At 41.7% G+C, this 16,741-nt stretch overlaps 2 protein-coding genes across 2 annotated transcripts; one reads left to right on the forward strand and one right to left on the reverse strand.

The window, feature by feature from the left end:
- Positions 1-681: 681 nt before the first annotated feature.
- On the reverse strand, positions 682-5,380 carry gldn (gliomedin; the record flags this gene model as incomplete). The annotated part of the gene is made up of 10 exons (XM_080884794.1): positions 682-1,147; positions 1,239-1,389; positions 1,486-1,611; positions 1,696-1,776; positions 2,014-2,130; positions 2,229-2,330; positions 2,859-2,957; positions 3,109-3,126; positions 3,214-3,265; positions 4,838-5,380. 10 exons carry the CDS (start codon positions 5,378-5,380, stop codon positions 682-684), a joined length of 1,755 nt encoding a protein of 584 aa, XP_080740920.1.
- Positions 5,381-9,252: 3,872 nt separating this feature from the next.
- cyp19a1a (cytochrome P450, family 19, subfamily A, polypeptide 1a) lies at positions 9,253-12,017 on the forward strand. Its single transcript, XM_080885215.1, has 9 exons — positions 9,253-9,399; positions 9,494-9,644; positions 9,758-9,912; positions 10,025-10,189; positions 10,327-10,441; positions 10,518-10,629; positions 10,819-10,981; positions 11,252-11,493; positions 11,756-12,017. The coding sequence occupies exons 1-9, from the start codon at positions 9,321-9,323 to the stop codon at positions 12,014-12,016; spliced, it is 1,443 nt and encodes a 480-aa protein (XP_080741341.1). The 5' UTR covers positions 9,253-9,320; the 3' UTR covers position 12,017.
- Positions 12,018-16,741: the final 4,724 nt, after the last annotated feature.

The following is a 16,741-nucleotide window of genomic DNA, read 5'->3' on the forward strand; positions in this document are numbered from 1 at the left end:
TTACATCTGTATAAAAATCAAGCAGTGGTGACCCACCATGCAAAAACGCAAATGGCAACAAAAGTTGAGTTATAGGTTTGATTGGCATAAACTGCCAGCTTATACAAAATGATAAGTTTTCACACTATTAGTAAATCTTGTGTCCTTTGAAAACTCCATGTACAGTAAATACAGCACTTCCTTCATCCATCCATTCATACATTTTCTTCCGCGAAAGGATGGATACACCCTGGACAGGTCAGCAGTCGCTGCAGGGCTAACAGATAGTCAGACAAACATTCACACCTATGGGCAATTTATAATTGCCAGTTGAGCTCACCCCACTAACTGGATGTCTTTGGACTGTGGGAGGAAGCTGGACTACACGGGGGAAACATGCAAATTCCATACAGAAAGGCCCTGGCCAGGTGGCGGATTCAAACCCAGGACCTTCTAGCTGTGAGGCAACAGCGCAAACGTCTTGTTAACCAAAACCATATTTACTTTAGTGAAATAGTTTGACGGTCAATTACAATTTCACTTAACACAAAAGTAACACAGGACAATATATTTAAAACAGCGACACACACAGTGTATGTCACTCTTGTGTTATCAGTTTTCAGATGCAGTGAATAGATGAAAGTCTGCAGGCGTTTTGCTCTCAGTATTTACTGTAACGGTCGTGTTCGGACATCATGTTTCTCACTCATCAGAGATGAAGTGGACCACATACAGCCTGACGTAGCTGTGGTCCCAAACATACAGGTGTCTGTCCTTTGGGCTGTAGGAGAGCATTGCCAGCACTTCACCAGCAGACCTCAGGTCAAAGGTCACATTGACCGGCTTTCCCTTCAGCAGGTCAAACGCAAAGGTGACTCTGGTGTCTTTGGTGTCGGTGACATACAGGACGCCACAGGCGATGAAGGCGTTGCCGGCTTTGATGCGAGGATAGGTGGTGTTCACGTAGGATGTGACGGAGAAGGTCTTCTGGTCCAGCTGGGCCACCATGATGCTCTCGTCAACATTGGATGCAAAGATCAGCCACAGGCCGTTCTCATCTGCTGCCAGCTTGAAGTAGGTCTTAGAGTTGGGGAGCAGGTAGGCGAGGTTGTTGTACAAAGAGTTTTCAATAGTGAGAGTCTGAAGTCTTTTGGTGCTGAAGTCAAATCTGTGAACACACAAGCAGGAAGCTGCTAAATGAAGGATGTGGAAGTCATAAAAAATCACCTTGATGTGCATCGAGTGGCTTTAAGGCTTACTTGGCAATGCTGGGAGTGCCAGCAGCATGATAATAAAAGAAGCCATTGTGAACGATGTGGCCGCAGCCTTGATAGTACTTTATAACGTCTATGGTGTCGCTGCTGTTCTTCTGGAAAAAGGAAATGCTTTTGTACTCCTTCAGCATGCGACCTGGGGAAGAACAAGCAAAATCTTTACTGCTAAAAGACGTGGAGATTATAAAAGTGGGGACAGGAGCACATGCGCGACACTCTGTAACCAGCCTACCAGAAAAGTGATCCGCCACCCATATTCGCTCATCGTTCAGCTGAGCGGTGTCCTTCATCCATGTGCCAAATGTGGTTTTCATCTTTGTCACATTTCTGGGGTTGATCAGAGACTTAATCAGGCAGTCTGTGGGGAAAAACAAAAAATCTCAGGGGATTTACTCACAGGTCACATGACTGCACATGAACACAACCTCCTCTGGAAACGTACCGTTCCTTTTGGCAGTCTTCTCGTGTAGTTTTTCTGTCTCCTTTACAGGTGAGGTTTCATCATTTGGAATGGCATGTAGCCCTGTTAGAAGCAGTTTCATCCTGTTTTAGTCATGTCATTGATGGACTAGTTTGTCAGAAGGTTTCAATTAGACACTTTATGGGGAGGGGGGGGGGGGGGGGGGGTGTCTTTGAATTTAAAAAGAGAGAGAGAATTTGAACCTTCTTCCCGAGAGCTTTGATTGCATTGAAAATTATTTTGTCAACAACTGTTTTTAGGAACACAAATGTCACCTGCAAACTATGACTGATCTCTCACCCTGATTATGAGAAGCTTGGAGGTGAGCTCTGCGGTGCCCTGTTCTGGGAGGCCCCTGAGGCCCCGGCGGGCCAGGAGGACCCATAGGCCCAGGTGGTCCTGGAGGCCCAGGTGGACCTGCTCAAATGGAGAGAATGTCTAAATGTTATCCATTTAAATTTATTTTTATTTCAGGTCATCTGCAAAATGGTTCAAGTCAATAAAGTTCTACTCACCCTCAATAATGGCATCATTGGATGGTTGGATCTTCTCTCCGGGTGGGCCCAGCTCTCCTCGCTCCCCTCTTTCTCCTGGTTCTCCTTTCTCACCTGGTGGCCCTGCGGAGAACACCGTGCAAAATAGCTAGAACATTGTATTCGTAACCTCAATACACTTTGTCCCATTGTTGAAATGAATTGTCCCATTGAATTGCTGGCATGAATCATGCCATCCACTGTGGAGGAGAGCAGAGTGAAGTGGGAGAATACTGGAAGACAGTTTTCCAGTTCATTCAGCTGAAGCCCAAAACCACAGAGATGAATAATATCGGCAAGGGAAGAAAGCTGTTTCAAACTCTTCACTCATTCATGAAGCAAAAATGTGAATAAATTCTGCTTGCATTGTGATACATGGACAGAAAGAAGTCTGTGCGTGTGTGTGTGTGTGTGTGTGTGTGTGTGTGTGTGTGTGCATGCCAAGGAGTTTAAGTGGCTGTTTCTTCTTTTTTGCTATTTTAATACTTTTCTCTGCAGGTTATACTCAACCTTTTGACTTTTACATTGTGCCAGTACTTCTATGCTTAAATGGCCAAGATTGCCTGAGGACAAAATAAGGATGGATGCCGAGTGAAAGCACTAATTCCTTACCTTTTCTTCCTCTTTTCCCATCAGCCCCAGGAAGTCCATTCAGTCCTGGGATGCCATCAGTCCCATTGTGTCCAGGCAGGCCATCTGCACCAGGCAAACCTAGAGTAACACAAAAAAATCTTTACTGTGGACTCAACGAAAGAATAAACATTAAAAAAAGACTTATCAAGAATATGGGTCACTAAACCACAAAGGAGACATACCCTACAGCAGGTTTTAAATTTGGATTAGGAATTGTGGGTTGACTTACCCGGCGGACCTGGAGGGCCTGTAAACGAAAGTTTAGAAATGTTAGAGAATTTTTTAAAAGTAATATTCTGAACATGATCACATGATTCATACGAGTAAAACATACCAGCTATGCAGACTCCCCTGGTGCTGTTGCAAATATCAATCAGCACTTTGATCTGAAGTAAAAGAGGAAATAGAAAAAATATTAATGCAGTAAATTTAGCAGCATACTTTACCTAAAATTACTCTATTAAAAATAAAAACCCTGCACCTTTTAACGTGCCAGTTAAAGATTATCTGTGTAGACTTCAGAAACCCCTTCATGTTAAAAGACACCAGCGGCCATTAAGGAAACTGCAGTTAGCATCGTGTTAATTGTGTGGTGTTCACACTCAGTAGGTATGAGTCAGCATTCTGTGCACAGGCCAGAACATGAGCCTGACATACACATTAAACTGACTGATCATTTTGGTAGATGAGAAATGTTACTACAGTCTGAGTATTAATTGTTTTACATTTGACTCTGAGCTTGGTTATTATAGAGAAAAGAGCAAGAGGAGCTAAAATATTGCATGGAGATTAAGAGCTTGTTGATGCTGACCCTAGTTCATGCAAGGCGGGCATCACCTTTTTAAAGTGCAGGTAGAATAACTCTGACTGCTGCACACTTTTGCTCTGTAGGGAAGTGGAGAAAAAGAAGCACTGAGGCAAGGTGCTCTAAAGGAAGATTAAATGTCGCTTTCTTTGGATGTATGGGGTAAATCTAACTCCAGTCTTTTTATATGATAGTCTCTAGAATAGAACATCCAGTTTCTGTTTTGTAGTTCAAAAACTACTGACTAGTTTTACTCGTCTAGGCTTTGATTGCAGAAGGGTAAAGGGTTCATGTTCAGAGCAAAAGGGGACTGCACTGACTGAAGTGCTAGCTTGAAATCTGATTTGCTGTTGTCTCACAGTTGAATTTGTGGCTCTAACTTCATCCATTATGCATCTTGAAATCCGCCAGCTACACATAACGCCCCCAAACCCTTACCGTTACCCTCTGAGTCATCAGAAGCTAGTTAATGAGTTTCACAGAGTGTTTCCAAAGAAATCAGACTGTTCAATGTTACTGAGAATGTCAGGAATGTTTCCTTTTTTAAGTTACATTAACATTCATTGGCTCAAATTCAGTCATTCACATTGGTTGAAATTCTTTTGTATAGTGCTTTTAAGTCAGTATCTATAGAATAATATTTAAGATATATACATAATTATCTGCGAGGAATATTATTATTATTATTATTATTATTATTTGATATGTAATAATATTTACTTTGTGGCAGTGACTAGAGTAAGTCATATTCAATAAGACGAGCATGATTTGAATGCAGAATCTCAGTATGTTAAATAACTACAGTTTTTCTGTGAAATGTAGCTGAGTAGAAGCTTAAAATGGTACAAAATTAAACTTCAAGTGTGTTTACAAAAAAGTAGTTTGATAAATGGAAATATTCTGTTGGAGTTTGATTAGGACATCTAAACTAAAATTCCTGTAATCATATTACCACAAACAGGATCTGGAGCCTTCGGCGCTGCCAGCTCGTCAGGCTCCATGAGCGTTACGACTTTCAGCCATTAGTCCAGTGAACCATTAGCGACAGCATTATTAAGCAATCACAAAACAAGGAAGCAGGCTGAGCTGCTCTAAATGTCCTGGCTTGCCTTCTCTCTCTCTCTCTCTCTCTCATTCAAGGATCTAGACTCACCGGGACCATGGAGTATGTCATCATCATCATCATGTCGTCCTGCACCTGCGCCTTGTGGTAGTGCTGGCTGTGCCGCTGCTTGTGCTTCTCGTGCTTCGTCCTCTTGTCGGTTTCCTCTCCGACCTCCTGGCTGGCCTCCTGCTCACTGATCTCCTTTCCCTCCTCCTGGCGAATCTCCTGCAGCTCCTGCTGTAGCTCCTTTTCCTCTTCTTTGCTCCTCTTGTTCCTGGAGTATTGGTACTGATATTGTGGCTGTTCCCCCACGCTCGCCCGCAGCCCTGCTGCTCCTCTGGGCACCTCTTGAAGAAACTCCACCACAGAGCTCTGCTCCACCTCCATCAGCCGTGCCTCTGTCTGCTCCAGCCTGGCACACTGCTGATTCTGCTGGACCAAGAGCACCAGAAGGCCTATAGAGTTCATCAGTGCCACGACACACGTCCCGTACAGCACCATCCGCTGAGGGAGAGTCATGCTGGGTGTGGGAATCCACATTGTCACCACTTCACCTCCTCTCTTCTGGGGGTCAACCACTGACCTCAGCATTCAAAGAGAATGAAAGAACAGTGAAACAGCACAGAGGATGTGTTAGCTCTATGACCTTATGGAACAAGGTGCTCCCAACAAAAATCAAAACATCTAAAATTCAAAGTAATCCAAGAGACAGGAAGACTTTAGCGGAAATTTAAGCTCTCGTTCAGCTTGTTTGAAATCTCTAAATAAAATCTAGTCAGCTTCAGTATCTGAGCTCAACACTGGTGGTCTGTCTGAAGGCAGACTGGTAAATACAGTGGCTGTTCACCAAGTGGAGATGGGGTTATGTATGTGTGTGAGTGTGTGTGTGTGTGTGTGTGTGTGTGTGTGTGTGTGTGTGTGTGTGTGTGTGTGTGTGTGTGTGTGTGTGTGTGTGTGTGTGTGTGTGTGTGTGTACATGCAAACCAGTGATGTAGGAGTGGGCATTACACAATCTTCTGAGCTTGTCTGGGGAGAAACCCCCGCCTGTTCAGTCACCTGATTTATATTCATCTGAACCCATTCTACTGCACCGCCGTGGGCAGACTGACATCTCTCTCACACACACACATGCACGCGCACATATATGATGAACACACAAGAGGACTCAAACACATTACAAGAAAGCACGAATACACCAGAAAAAAAAACAACTGTTCACTGGTACATTTACATTATTACACAATTACATTATTATTATTATTGTTGTTGTTGTTGTTGTTGTTAGGCCTATATGGCATTAAAAGAAAATACATTACATCATTACATATTACCACTATAGCTCCACTGAGTTCTCTCCTTTTTCCCACCTCCTGTATCCTTGAATTTCTCCCCCCGGCTCTCGTCCTTGTCACATCCTCACAGCTTCCATTCACCAGGCGCAACAATGGCCCATTTCCACAGCTTTGATTTAGAACTGAAAAATGGAAAGGTGACAATTCAGCAGAAAAGAAATTAAGGCATTTGAAGCTTTTCTCCCTGCAAAAGGTAGCTGGTACAGCCTGCTTTGGCTTAAACAAAGATGTGACTACCTTAATAGTGCTTTAATGAGTAAGTTAATTGGCATCTGTGGTGTTTTAGAGCACTGCTCACTTCATGTCGCTGACCTACATGCTCTTGCAGCCGCGTTAAAGCCCTTTTACACAAACACACACACATGGGTTCAGCATAGGAGGAGGTAGAGGAAGAAATCAGCCAAGCAACATAGATTCAAGCCCTGAGCTCACCCTGTAGTGTGGGTCACTGATGGCCAGTGGTTGGACAGCTTGAACTGCTCCAGCCAGACATGTACATATGAGTTTTTATAATAATTTTCTTTTCTTTTCTTTTCTTTTCTTTGCATTCCAGATATATTTTTTTGCAAAGGCTTATCAATTATTTCATACTAAATCTATATTTTGACATTCCCACCTGTAGCCTTTTCTCCTTCCTAAGCTGCAGCTGCTGGGAAAGCAGCTTTATCTCTGTTCTTCCCACAGGTCCATGTTCGAATTCGGACTCCTGCCCAAGGACAGACAGATGGCCAGCCTTCCTGAAGACTTCATCCACCCTCCCACTTCTTCCTGCTCAGAAATTTAAAATTTATTAGGACTACTACAGAAATAAAAGTGAGGGATTACTTGTACTGCAGGTAAGTCCTCTCATAGTGTCAACAGAAAAGAATAAAGTGGAGTTCAGCGTGTAATGTCAAACAGTAAAGGCAACACTTTCTGTTGCATGTAGCTTGTAATGTGCAGCGGCGGAGCTGGTGGGGAAGGCAAGTTCAGCTTCACAGTGTTATCATATCTCATGACCAACTCTCCAGTGCTGCTTTAAATGTGAATCATGTGATAAATTCCCCAAGGTTGCTCGGGCAGCACAAAGCTGAGAGTCTGCTTTCTTTCGCTGCTGGTCAAAATCATCAGTCTCTCCTTCTGTTCTGTTAGTTTGAAAGTGAAACTTCACCCTCTTTAACTTCTGAGGTTTTACACGTGATTAAAAATATATATATGATTTTAGCAGGCTATTTAAATATAACCTCAGAAGAACAACAACACGTGGTATAAATCAGCACACTCTTTTTTTAAAGCAGTGTTTGAGTTCATTGAGGTTTGAGGACATCTCTCTTTCAGGGAGACTGTTCTAGATGTGCCAGTGATCTTTCAGAGAGAACAGCCTTTCACCTGTGGACAAAACAACTAGCCATACCTTTTCAGTCTATTTCTAATTGTACTGTCTTGAACTTTGATGTTTAAGATGCTAGCTGAGGTTTTCAGTTGTTCTGAGCACTGCACAGTCTGAATTTGCTGGGACGTCCACTCCTGCAATGACTGTGGATGGTGATAAATTATAGGTTGTGTAAATTGTGTGTAACCCTTGTGCAGTATGTAAAGCATTAGAGCTGAAAGAGGGTGTACTTAATTTTTTATGTTTATCTAAATATGTGATGTAATAATATAATCCTACATATAACACATATTCTGACATGTCAAAAACCTTTTCAACAGCTCGTTTCTGAATAACTCCCTAAACATATACTAGTGATAAAGATGCGGTTGACCACAACTCAAAGCCCAGAGACGAGGTTACACACACTTCTACTTTTTAGGAGAAACAAAGGGGGCTGTCGCCGCTTAATCATGCAGAACAATCTAGGTCTACGCCATCACACAGGGCATCGTTATCGAGGCAGGGGCACAGCACACAGTCAGTCATTTGAAGTGTGCGCATTCTTGGACTGGAGTGTGGGCGGTGAGTTTGCAGGGTTCTTTATGCAGAATGAGCCAAGGAAACAAAGGCAGGCACAAGAGCAGACAGCATGGGTTATGTTGAGGATTTTTAGAATTTATAATGCTCAGCGGAGAACTGAAAGTGGCTAAAAGTCACAGATAATGTCAATATTCACCGAGTTGTTCCATGTTTTTAGTTCACAGACCAGCTTTAATACTGATGACCTTTTTTTTTTTCTCCACTTTGTTTTCTGGCGAGGAAAATTCTTCCACCAGTCTCTCCATTAGCTACAGCTATCCACTCTTTCTTCAAACTGTCTGGGGGCTGGAGATGAACAGATCAGTCTAGCTTTACTGTAGTACATAGAGCATATCATCTTCATTTATTCATCTGATAAACAAATAAACAAATACAGTATGGTATCTGCATTTAACACTGGTATTATGTGTAACTTATTTCCTGGCTTCACTGGATCTGAGAGCAACGCCAAATAAATTAAAACACAGGAAGCCAGGATTAAATGGATAGCATTTTCCTATTTTTTAGACTTTACTGTAATATGATCACATGTGTGAGTACAATACGAATACATAGCAGCTCTGATTAAAACAAATAGCTCTGATTTTGAATGAAAATGTATCACCTAAAATCCAAGTCAGCTTTTGAACATAAATCTAGAATCAATGTAATGAAGAATATAATTCAAATGCAATTACATATGTCAATATTAACATTTAATCCATTCCCTTGTCTCGCTTGTTTAATAAAAACAGATGAAAAATGTGCATTTATTGAAAAGCTGATTTTTAATAGGCAGCTAGAGCAAATAACACTGATGTTCTCAAGTTCTCACAGGCAAAGCAACTTCTTTTAAAGTTTAAAGGAGGTGAAAACCTTCTCATCAACAAAATGCCAAATATGAGCTCATATTTGCCAACATGCAACCGCTGAACTAGGTCCTGTAAACCCAAGGGCACAAGCACAAACCCAATCCCTCAAGGTTGCCACAGTATTGTTTACCTTTTTCCTGCAGTGTTGTGGCTTTTGCATTACCCTGACCTGGCACGTAACCAGCTCAGACCGCCTATAAAAAGGCAGATGTGAGCATTCGGACCCTTCAGGTCTGTGCAGGCTGCTCTACATCATCACCCTTCTCGTGGATCTGATCTCTACTTGTGAACAGGCGATGGGTCCTGTAGGCTTAGACGCCGTGGTGGCAGATCTGTCCGTGATCTCAAATGCCATCCAATCGCATGGAATATCAATGGCAACCAGAACGCTGATACTGCTCGTCTGTCTGCTGTTGGTTGCCTGGAGTCACACGGACAAGAAAATTGCGCCAGGTTGGTTCAGGTTGCTCTAATTAGGAGTTTGTTTGTTTTTACAACAGAATGTTGTGAGAGCTGAAATATATTTTCTGCTTTTTTAATACAACAGGTCCTTCTTTCTGTTTGGGTTTGGGCCCACTTCTGTCATATCTGAGATTTATCTGGACTGGCATAGGCAGAGCCAGCAACTACTACAATAACAAGTATGGAGACATTGTTAGAGTCTGGATCAACGGAGAAGAGACGCTCATACTAAGCAGGTTAGTTGCATTCAATCTGTCAGTGCTGATGCTACCAAACAAGCCAGTCAAGAAGTAAAATGAAAAGCTTCAGTGGATTTTTTGTTATTGTTTTTTTTTTTTTTTTAAACCAGAGCTTCAGCAGTGCACCATGTGCTGAAGAACGGAAACTACAATTCACGTTTTGGGAGCATTCAGGGACTCAGCTGCATCGGCATGAACGAGAGAGGCATCATATTCAACAACAACGTAACTCTGTGGAAAAAGATACGCACCTATTTTGCTAAAGGTAAAACTGGAACTCTTTCATGAACTTCAAAACAAAGTCAGCTATTCAAATGTGATTTTTAAACAGCAAATATTTGTCTAAACTAAATCATAAAACCATCTCATGTTGTCAGCTCTGTCAGGCCCAAATTTGCAGCAGACGGTGGATGTTTGCATCTCTTCCACAAAGGCTCACCTGGACCACCTGGACACCCTGGGACTCGTTGATATCCTCAGTTTGATGCGCTGCACCGTGGTGGACATCTCTAACAGACTCTTCCTGGGCGTACCTCTCAATGGTGAATAGGATGCATGAATATGTTACTTGCGTTATCATGCAAGCTGTACATAAAGAATTTCTTGTCTCCAGAAGTGGATCAAAAAGATATGGGAACGATTTTAGCATGCTAATATATTTATGTTACCTTGCATCCAGAGAAAGAGCTGATGCTGAAGATTCTAAAGTATTTTCACACATGGCAGGATGTGCTTATCAAACCTGACATCTACTTCAAGTTCGGCTGGATTCACCACAGGCACAAGACAGCAGCGTGAGTCACTCAGTCTCATACATAAGCCCACCTTTAGTTTCATCTTTTTAAATATGTGTTATCTGTTATCTCACAGCCAGGAGTTACACGATGCCATTAAACATCTTGTAGATCAAAAGAGGAAAAATATGGAGCAGGCAGATAAGCTGGACGACATCAACTTCACGGCAGAGCTCATATTTGCACAAGTCAGTCTACGAAGTATTCTCCTTCTGCAAATATACTTTCATTTAAAGTAAAACCTTTCACTTGTGGTACTTGTGTTTTTTCATTTTCAAGCTGTCTCAGCAGTTCCTCTTTGCATGTGAAATGCTGGATTTCTTTTCCGCCTACCAAGTAAGGTCAGACAGCATATTTGCATTCAACTGTGTTTTCAGAACCACGGTGAGCTGTCTGCTGACGATGTGACGCAGTGCGTGCTGGAGATGGTGATCGCAGCTCCGGACACTCTGTCCGTCAGTCTCTTCTTCATGCTTCTGCTCCTCAAACAAAACCCACACGTGGAGCTGCAGCTGCTACAGGAGATAGACGCTGTTGTGGGTAAGAGGCTGCAGCAGTTAAGAAAAAATGCAATTATAACTGATTTGCTGCACATCAAAGATACATTTTGACACTTGGCACTGTTTCACTCTACACTGACAGCTCTTACTATTACGCTTACACACCCCATTTAAAAGAATAAGTCCAACTATATCACCAAAACCACAAAACCTGGCCACAATAACCTTCATTAACTCAGGAGTATTGCATTTCACTGCATTTGCTCCAGGCTGAAAAACTTGAATTCACAACAGTCTGTTGCTGCTACAGGTGAGAGACAGCTTCAGAACCAGGATCTTCACAAGCTGCAGGTGCTTGAGAGCTTCATCAATGAATCCTTGCGCTTCCACCCAGTGGTGGAATTCACCATGCGTCGAGCCCTGTCTGATGACATCATGGAAGGCTACAGGATACCGAAGGGCACAAACATCATTCTGAACACAGGCCAAATGCACCGCACCGAGTTTTTCCTCAAAGGCAATCAATTTAATCTGGAAAACTTTGAAAAGAATGTGAGTAGTGCTTTCATTGCTTTACTTTTTCTCCTGGTTAGAAAGAGGTGGAACTTGGTTGAAAAAGATGATGTCACACTTATTTGTTCTTGTCTGGCACTTGTTCCAGTTGCACCAGTCAGCAATTAGAAACACGTCAATCAGAATCTTTCAGTCCAGCCTGATGAAGCCACACCCACACAGATCATCTGAGCTTCGTGTTCTTGAAAATACATCTTTCCTTTTACTTTTTTTCTCATCGGTCCTCTTGTTCTGCCTCCAGGTTCCTCGGCGCTACTTTCAGCCGTTCGGTTCAGGCCCTCGCTCGTGCATTGGCAAGCACATCGCCATGCTGATGATGAAATCCATTTTGGTGACACTGCTGTCTCAGTACTCTGTTTGTACTCACGAGGGCCCGACCCTGGACTGCCTCACACAAACCAACAACCTTTCCCAGCAGCCTGTAGAGGCTGATCATCTCCACATGAGGTTCTTACCCAGGCAGAGAAGCAACTGTCAAACCCTCCGAGACCCGAACCTTTAGCTGTACCTGTACTTTTGTATACTTAATTTGTATAATCTTATAACGACACAAAGCTAGCCTTTATATTTTGATATACGCAAAGATTGTATTTGTACTCAAACTGTATGCATGATGTGAAATGTACATTTAAACCTGCTAACACTGAAATAAATGTAGATTATTGTGTCACAAATGTGTGTTGTCGTCTCATCATTTTGTCTGCATGTCATACATATTTAGTTCACAGTTTTTTGTTTTTGTATTTTTTTTATTTGACCCCACATTTTTCTCATTCTCCTTTTTTAAATATCTTACACCTAAATTGAACTAATCACACGATTAATAATTTATTAAATGTGGTATAAATGTGCGTTTGTCATTTAAGAACACAGAAAATGAAAAAGGATTTCAAATTTGTCCTTTTATTACAAAAAAACAAAAGCAAAAGCAAAGGCAAAGTCCAATGGAAGCAAAGGGGAATGTAAATACAAGTTATTACACAGAGAATAAGTAGAAGAAAGCGATGCATTCTAAGTCTACTCCAACTCTGAGAAGTAAGTTCATTTAAATTTTTATTGCACATGAAAAAAAGCGAGAGAAAACCAGGCATTTTCCCAGAGTTCCTCTGCACCCACACACTTTAATTCCAAACAATGACACAACAGCTAACTCCCCTACTGTTCTGTGCAAAAGTCTTCAGCGAGCCTTTATTTCTTTAAATATTATTTCTTCCAAAAAGCCAAATTTTTTGTAATTTTTAAAGTGCTCTTGAGGAATAGTTTTCCAGACCTTCTGAAAGTCTTTGAATGCTTTTCTTTGGACACTTCTTTTTCACTCATTGTTCTCTTTTCTTTTGTGAATCTCTGAAAAATGCAAACGATAACACAGTTTGACAGGCATGAAATAGTATTTTTGCACCAACAAGGTGATTCCCAAAGAGCTATAAGGCAAAGACTTGTCATATTTCAGCACGCTGTGTCAGGCTTGAAAAAAAAAAACAACTATGTACAGCAGATAAACAGTATCAGGAAGTCATGTCGTCACAAACAGTGCCATTTTATAATCCACAGACAACCAATGCAAGTCTGATAACACCAAAGTAACCAGATCTCTTTTGTCTAATTGCAAAACAAGCAAGAGATGATTCACTTACTCCAGTAAACGGTGCATTATGGTGCTTTTCAATAGATCTAACATGTGTGACTTTATGATCTATAAGGCATCGTTAGTCTCGAGATTGTTCTGAGTGGGTGATAAAACTGCCCTTCGACAGCCACAAAGAGAAAAAAAAAGGCATCTCTTGTTGCAATTATGTAACACTAACATTGGTCAGGAGAGGGCGCAGTAACACCTAATACAGTGATTTGATCTTTATCTTCAGCGTCTAGTCTTTTCATTATGTTCAGTTGCTCTGCCTTTGGGCAAAAGTGGCTAATACATTTCATACTGAGATGCTTCAGCTTGTATTGCTTTGCTAGAAGCAATCAACAAACACGCTGAACAATCACTGTTCAATGTTTGAAAGAAAAAGGGCTGAGAAAGAAACTGTGTTCAAACAGGCAGTGTGTGCAGAGTTTCAGCTGCGCAGTGCAGTTTCTGCATGTCAACAGTCAGCTGTGTGTCAGTGATACAAGAGAGTGACACGATCAAAATAAGAGTATCTGTCTCAGCTTGACTGATGCGACCTCTTGGGGCCTTATGGTGCTGATCACAGTGAGATGGGAGGGTATTAAAGGAAGGGTAGCACGCACACAGCTGCTTGGTAGGCTAATCAGTACCTGCAACAAATCATTTCGGCACCTCTGCAAGAAGCAAAGTCACTGTCTGTGTGACTGTGTGTGTGTTTGTTACTGTAGAGAGACTGTGTCTTTCTCTCTGTAATATTGTTTTCAGTGCGTGTGTGTGTGTGTGTGTGTGTGTGTGTGTGTGTGCATCACAGATCACAGGCTGTTCCTTGCAGGTGTTGTGGGATATAGCAAATGAATCATAATAGTCTCATCAACCCCAATCTCATTTCTGCCCTCGATCAGGATGGAAAACATTTTACATGCAGCCCAGACAGATCTTTATGAGATCTTGCAAATTTGCGAGGAAAAAATGTTTCGTCATAATAATCTCCATGACATCTGTGAGCTTAATAACATTAAGAAGAGCTAGAGAGAATTAAGTTATTAAGATGGATGTAAATGAGTGAATACTGACAAACATCAAGCTAAAAATACACTGAAGCTGCTGTTCTTGAGGTTTTTTCACATGCAACCTGCTGCTCATCTGTCAATTTTTTTTCACAGTTCAAAAACCCTTAAGGCGAGCCGTGTTTATCTATCTTAGATTTATGTTAAAAGAGAACAAAGCCTGAACAGACAGATTATCGAGCAGCATGCAAGAATTTAAATTATAATTTAAAATAAAGATCTGTATACATTCAATTTCCAGCAGCTTTTGACAAATGTGTTAACAGCCAGTGTAAAGTAGCCTCAGGGTGTAATGGTGTTTTAATTATCACATCCTCATGCACAGGCCTAGTTGAGTCATTGTACATCACCATCAGCAGGAACTGCAAAAACTTTTTTATAGTACTGATAACTTTTAGAGAAATCCCCCCTCAATTGTTTTTCTTTAAGAAGTTATTAAAACTTTTATTTATAGGGTCTATTTTTTACTTCCCTCTTAAGGGTAGCTAGTCTTTAGAAATGAGAATTAGCTCTTAAAAACTAAACAAAACAATAATTAAAGAAATCAGCTACTCTGTGTGTCGAAGGAAATGCAACGTGACTCTAAGTCATCAAAGTAAAATATCAAAAAACTGCAATAGCATGACCTTTGACATCTGCACCCATCATAGCAGTGGAGCAGCTCACGTAGGGTTACAGGAAAGTAAAAGTCAACAACCAAAGCAGATCTATGTTGTTATGGTTTTCTGGCTACTGTACTGGTCATGCTACAGTCACAGTAGGAAAAACAGTGGTTGGAGACGACGACACGCCCAAAACTAACAGCGTGCTCTGAACATGGGTTCTCGCTGCCTTTGAAATGTTACTTCAAAGGCGGGGACCCGGCCTGTCACCACTCACTGTAAGTTGCTGTCCTCAAAGCAACTGCAAAGAAACAGAGTCAGTCTGCTATAACTTTGCATTTGGATGGGGTCAGGCTGGCAACTATGTGCAATCTGTAATAAAATGGTGATTCACTGTGATAAATCAGGGAAAATCATAAATCTGTTTCCTTTGATCGCAAATCTATTGCTGCGTACATACAAAAACACTGATATTAAACAGAAATTTGCTTACATATAGAGTCCAGCTAGAACCTCGTAGATCTGAAAAAGATCAGAAATAGTGACGGTGTTGCTGCAGGACAGCAATTTTATACAGGAATATAAGCAGAATATGAGCAACCAACAGCTGAGTCAAGTTCTCTATTGCAGAGAGACACACTGTAGACATGTTACACTCATCAGCACACAGATTAACTATGATGTGTTGGCAATCTGTCTGCATTTATAAATTAGATGGCAATTATTTGCAAACCTTCGCCAAACTGTCTGAGAGTAACTGCAGTCAGAGCAGGATTGTTCCACCAGGCAGCTTGTGCAATCCCCTTGTAATAGAAAGTGGTCGTCCAGAGGCCGAACAACTACCACAACTACTTGCTATTGGTCACTGAATGTGAAAAAATTCAGTGCAAACACCAGGGAACCTCTGCTTTTTCCTAGTCACAAAGAGGTTACTCAAGTGTGCTGAGCCATAATGATTCATTCATACGTTTTTGGTGGCTTTTATTAGCACTAGACACTGTAGTCTATCAAACCTTAGCAGCTCCTAAGGTACTTACTGTAGTATACCAATGGCATAGTCTAAAATCTCCTTTTAAATTCAATGAACCTGAAATCATGATGTCCCCCATCTTGTTGGCTTGCTTATAGTTGTTGCTATTCCAGCTACAGATGGGCTATGTCATGTTACTGACTGTGGAAGTATAATCTGAAAAAAGCACTAAGGGTGGAGCCAGTGAGTCCCCAAAACACTTTGGTTTGACAGGCCAGATGGGACAGAGATACAGAGATATATACTTCATGAATCTGTCTGTGAAGGTTCTCAGTCATCCAGGTCATTGTAGTCAAAGGAGCTTGCAAAGAAAAGCGTCTGGACTTCTTTAAGTTGCTTGAAGACGTTTCACCTCTCATCCGAGAAGCTTCTTCAGTTCTAAGGTCAAATGGTGGAGAGTCCCAGATATAAACCTAGTGGGAGTATCCCCCCACAGAGGGACAAAGGACCCCCTGATGATCATCTAATCGTCTGAGCCAAGGTGTGAAACTGGGTGTGGGTCCCAATCAGCCAGAGTTTCGGGTGAGTTCATTGTGAAACCTGGCCCCACCTTATCATGCGAATTCCGGAATTCTGGTGGTGAGCAAACTCTTAGCCGATGGTGCTCCTAGAGAGGAATTCAACTGAATAGATTACAGTTCCAAATGAATCATGCATCACTGAAGAGTCATCATCTCCAGACGTTGTCTATTCCAACACCAGACTTCTTAGCAATAACCAGAAATCTACAGCTAATAGCCAGAGATACTTGACTGTGAACCAAAGTGGCAGGCTGATCAAACAAACAAACCAACTCTGCCATCTCTTAAGCAACAGTAAGCCCTGGAAAAAAAAACCTAATGTGTACCATGAGTGTGGTTGCACGGTAACTATTAAGGCAATAATAGGAGAAAGTAATAAGAGAAAATGTGGCCCCAAA

Source organism: Rhamphochromis sp. 'chilingali', assembly GCF_963969265.1.
Source record: "Rhamphochromis sp. 'chilingali' genome assembly, chromosome: 6".
Taxonomy (NCBI): Eukaryota; Metazoa; Chordata; class Actinopteri; order Cichliformes; family Cichlidae; genus Rhamphochromis; species Rhamphochromis sp. 'chilingali'.